The sequence below is a fragment of the Monoraphidium neglectum genome (genome assembly GCF_000611645.1).
Source record: "Monoraphidium neglectum strain SAG 48.87 unplaced genomic scaffold scaffold03841, whole genome shotgun sequence".
Classification (NCBI taxonomy): domain Eukaryota; kingdom Viridiplantae; phylum Chlorophyta; class Chlorophyceae; order Sphaeropleales; family Selenastraceae; genus Monoraphidium; species Monoraphidium neglectum.
In genome coordinates this window covers 266-4,828 of record NW_014009788.1, presented here as the reverse complement: position 1 = coordinate 4,828, position 4,563 = coordinate 266, and the positions used below count along the sequence as shown (strand labels likewise).

The window sequence follows — 4,563 nt, the reverse complement described above, 5'->3', positions numbered from 1 at the left end:
CGTGCGTGTGTGCGTGTGTGCGTTTGAGGCGCCGCTCTGCATGTCGCTGGCGCGGCTGGCGCATCCCAACTGTCAACCAACTGCGCCGACCGACAACCGCCGCCCTGCTCGTGGCTGCCCCAGGTGATCGCGTCGACCCCGAATGTGGCCAAGCACCTGCACATGCCGGCACAGTCTGGCAGCACCTCGATGCTGGAGCGCATGCGCAGGTGTGCGTGTGTGTGTGTGTGTGAGTGTGTGTATGTGTGTGTGTGTGTGTGTGTGTGTGGTGCGCGCGCCTGCGTGGGTGTGTGTGTGTGTGTGCAAGGTAGGGTTGTTGTGGGGGGGCAAGTGTGTGAGCATGCGGTGGGACGTGTGCATCCCGCCTGGTGCTTTCCCTTGCTGGGGCTGCAGACGAGCCAGCCGCGCCACCGCGCCCACCAATCCACAGTGGCGCACCGCAACCGCGCCCCTCCGCTCCGTCCCCACCCCTCCGCCCGCCTGCCTCGCCCGACCCTCTCCCCAACACCGCCCCCTCGCCTTGCCGCCGCGCCGCCTGCTCGGGCGCCTGTACATCTCACCACGTCCGACCCCGTGCCTCTGCACCCCTCACCCCCACCTCCCCAAAAACACAACAACAGGGGTTACTCAAGAGAGGCGTACGACGCCCTGGTGGCGCGTGCCAGAGCGGCCGTTCCTGGCATGGCCCTCTCAACTGACATCATCTGCGGTGCGCGCGCCCCGAGGCCGGGGCGCCGCCGTGGCGCGTTCGGGCGACTTTTGGCGTTGCGGGGGGCTGGGGGCCGGGGGCACCTGCGTGGGGTGCGACCGGGAGGCGTGTACAGGCCGGCAACGGCAGGCCGGAGGACATCCACGCGCCCGCCCGCCCGTGCGCGTTGCGCTGCCGGCAAAAGCCCCACGCGCAAACGCTGGCGCCCTCGAGGAGCCGGGCTTGAAGCCGGGCTGCGGGGCCCAGCTAAATGCGCCCCGCAGGACGCCGCCCTGCTGAGCCCCTGCGCCGCTTGCCCCCCAAACCCTGCGCGACAGGGTTTTGTGGGGAAACCCCGGAGGAGCATGCAGCGACGCTGGACCTGCTGCGGTCAACGCGCTACGACAACGCCTTCCTGTTCAGCTACAGCAGGTGGCGCCTCGGGGTGGGGTGGTAAACGCTGGGGGTTTGGAGGCACGGGGGAATGGAGGCGGGCGGTGCGGCTGGGGTGGAGGTTTGGCCCGTTTTCCAACCGTACATCTTGAATGTGTACCCTTTGTGGCGTGCACCACCACAACCACTTCATCAGCTTGGGAGAGCAGGGGCGGGGGTCATGTTTGAGGCGTCCAGCATCCTCCTCGTCCCCCCCCCTTTCCAAGCTTCCCTGGGTTCCTCATCCTCCTCCCCCTCTGCGCCTTCCAAGGGATAGCCTCGCGCTCCTCCCTCCCCTCTCCGCCTCCCAGGCGCGACAAGACCCACGCGGCGCGGCACTATGCTGACGACGTGCCCGAGGCGGTCAAGGCAGAGCGGCTTCAGGAGGTGCGGCCTTCACGCGCCATAGTTCCGGGCCAACAGCAGCACGACAAACACAACCAACGCTCATGACGACCAACGCCGCGCCACATCAACATCACTGACCGACAAAACACACATTTGAAACACATGCATACATGCCAACTCACTCGAAAATCACCGACCGCCGTGATCAACCAAACAAACACCCTGCGCGGCGCAGGCGTTTGAGGCGTTCCGGGAGGGCCAGCGCGCGCTGATGTCATTGGAGCCGGGGGCGCTGCACCTGGTGCTGGCAGAGGGCCCCGCCCGCAGCGGCGCCGGCATGCTCGCCGGCCGCAGCTGCACCAACAAGCGGTGCGGCGGGGCTGAAGGGGAGGAGGGGGGGACGGTTGGGTCAGGGATGCGTGGCTTGCGATCAGACAGGACGAGGTGTGCTTCAACGCTTGCAGAACCTTGAACTTGCAGGTAAATAGGCAGCGTCGCGCGCTCCTCCTCGCACCTGGGCGCTGCATACCCGTGTTGCTGCGCCGCAGTCGTTGAGGCCCGCACCTCCCCCCCCCCTCGCCGCCCGGCCCCCATTCTGATCGGCGCGCGCAGGGTGGTGTTCCGGGAAGGGCCCGTGCCCCTGAGCCTGTCAGACCTGCGGCGCCACGCGGCGTTCAACACGCTCCCCCTCTTGGCCGCCCTGGACGATGACGGCTGCGGCGGCAGCAGCAGCAGCAGCAGCAGCAGCAGCAGCAGCAGCAGCAGCAGCAGCAGCAGCAGCAGCATCAGCAGCTGGTGGAGCAGCGGCGGCGGAGGCGGCGGTTGGGTGTACGGCGGGCCGACGTGCGAGGTGCGGCCCGGCGACTACGTGGCTTGCCTCGTGACGGAGGTTGTCGGCAACGCAACCCTGCTGGCCCAGCCGCTCGCGCGCACATCAGTGGCCGAGTTCACGGCGGCGTTTGGCGGGACGGCGCCAGGGCGCCTTGCGACGGGGCACGGCGCGGCCGGCTGGATGGCCCAGGCAACGGCGGCCACGGCTGCGGGGCCATGGGGTTTTGCGGCCGGGGAGGCTGTGGGAGCGGCCGGCGCGCGCCCTGCTGCAGTCGCTGCGTTTGGTCAAGGCGGGTAATCGGTGCCTGGCACGTGCCGAGGGTTTGACTCGTGCTGACGCGTCTTCGTATCCGGGCTTGGGCGATTGACGTGATCATCCAGCCAGCCCTCTGGATCGAATTGGTCCATAATGGGCGCAAAGCGGCCAGCGCAAAGCGGCCAGCGCAAAGGGGCCAGCGCCAATTGCTTACTGTGTGCCGCAATAGCAAACGCCACCGCGCCGCAAGCCGGGGCCCGATGGCGCTGACGGGAGTGGAAGTTGTCCAGCTTCACTCAACCATCATGGCCGTGATACGCCGAGGGTGACGCGCTGCAGTCGACATCAACAATTGGGTACGCATTGAATGGACAGGCTGTAGTGCAGCAACCTGCACAAAGCTGTGTTGGGGCACGTGGCAGGCGGGCGGGAGGGCTGCGGACCAGAGCAGGTGCCAACAGCGGCCCAGACACGGCCTGGCCTCGTACGCGCGAATGGTTCAAATGCATCTTCAAAACAGATTGTAACAGGCACTTGACTCGTTTCCAAGTCGACGTGCGGACGCTGCTGTGGATTCTGCGCTGTGCGCTCTTGAAAATCGCAACAACAGATCATCGGCCCAGACTCCCCTTTACGCGGATCCTCAAATTTCACAGGACAACGGTGATTTTTCAGCGGGCCCGACGGGCGGGGGACAGAAATCAGTGCGAGCCATGCAGGCGTCGACCCAGGCGCCCCCTGCCTGCAGCAGACGCCCGATCATGTCTGCAGGCGGCATAGGTTTCAGCATATGCAGCGGGGCCCGGAGTGTGCAGCGTGCTGCGCTCGCGCGCCAGGTGAGGGGCCTGCGTGCACGTAGAGCACTGACACTGCGACACGCATGTGGACCGATGATAATCAATCGCAGTCGCCACAGCCTTGGCAATGGGCGAGAGCAGTGGGATACACTTCAGCCAGATCGTTGGAACGCGCGAAATGGGTGGCAGCCTCCTGGCGCGAGGCTCCCTGTCGAGGAGGACGCACAGGAACCCCTGCCGGTGTCAAAACGCACACAGGACCCCGTGGGCCCCTGCATCGTCAGCCGGAGGCAGCTGCGGCAGTGGGGGCCAACCGCGCCCGGGCGGCGGCGCTTGCCGCCAGTGGCGTTCAAGGAGGGCGAGGACGGCGGCGAGCCGGCTGAGGCGCGGGTCATCGTGATTACGTCAGGCAAAGGAGGCGTAGGCAAGACGACAGCCACCGCCAACCTGGGCATGTCCATCGCGCGGTGAGTGCAAAAAACATAGCACCCGACCACCCAACCGCCCAAACCGCCCAACCGCCGCGGCGGGCTCGCTTCGGCCGCCGGCCGCGCCTCCCATCCCTACGCCTCGCTCCGCGGGTCCAGCGGCAGCAGGCGCCCGCCGCGCGGCGCCCGTCCAGCGGTGCGCTCTGCTGACGCCGCACCCCTTCACCCCCTACTTGTGTTGCGCGCCCGCACACACACACACACACACACACACACACACACACACACACACACACACACACACACACACAACCAAACACAGCCTGGGCTACAAGGTCGCGCTGCTCGACGCGGACATCGGGCTGCGCAACCTGGACCTGCTGCTGGGCCTGGAGAACCGGGTGCTGTACACCGCCATAGACATCCTGGACGGAGAGTGCCGCCTCGACCAGGCGCTGATCCGCGACAAGCGCTGGAAGAACCTCAGCCTGCTGTCGATCAGCCGCAACAGGCAGCGGTGAGGGCGCGGCGGCAGCGTGCACGGGGACGGCGGCGCGGGCGGGCGGGTGGCGGTGTGGGCGGGCGGCGGGTGGCGGGTGGCGGGCGCGGGGCAGCCGGCAGGGGCTGCGGGCGGCAGGTCCGCCTTCCAGTCAGCTGCTTGACCCGGTACAGGGCATCATGGGCGACCTTGGCATGCACCTCGGGCGGCTGATTTTTCTTCTCCGACTGTTGTACGACTCTGAACACAACGGGCATTTGCACACTCACCTGAACACAATGGAC

General features: G+C 67.1%; 1 protein-coding gene across 1 annotated transcript in view; it reads left to right on the top strand.

The window, feature by feature from the left end:
* MNEG_13465 (CDK5RAP1-like protein) overlaps nt 1-4,301 on the top strand; it is a gene marked incomplete at both ends in the record, with an annotated part of 5,285 nt that extends 984 nt beyond the window's left edge. Inside the window, 8 exons of the mRNA XM_014038063.1 lie at nt 124-209; nt 621-709; nt 1,027-1,120; nt 1,432-1,507; nt 1,704-1,837; nt 2,081-2,348; nt 3,611-3,819; nt 4,103-4,301. Of these exons, the coding sequence (XP_013893517.1) occupies nt 124-209; nt 621-709; nt 1,027-1,120; nt 1,432-1,507; nt 1,704-1,837; nt 2,081-2,348; nt 3,611-3,819; nt 4,103-4,301 (1,155 nt within the window). The remainder of the gene's footprint in view (nt 1-123; nt 210-620; nt 710-1,026; nt 1,121-1,431; nt 1,508-1,703; nt 1,838-2,080; nt 2,349-3,610; nt 3,820-4,102) is intronic.
* Between the last annotated feature and the right edge of the window lie 262 nt (nt 4,302-4,563).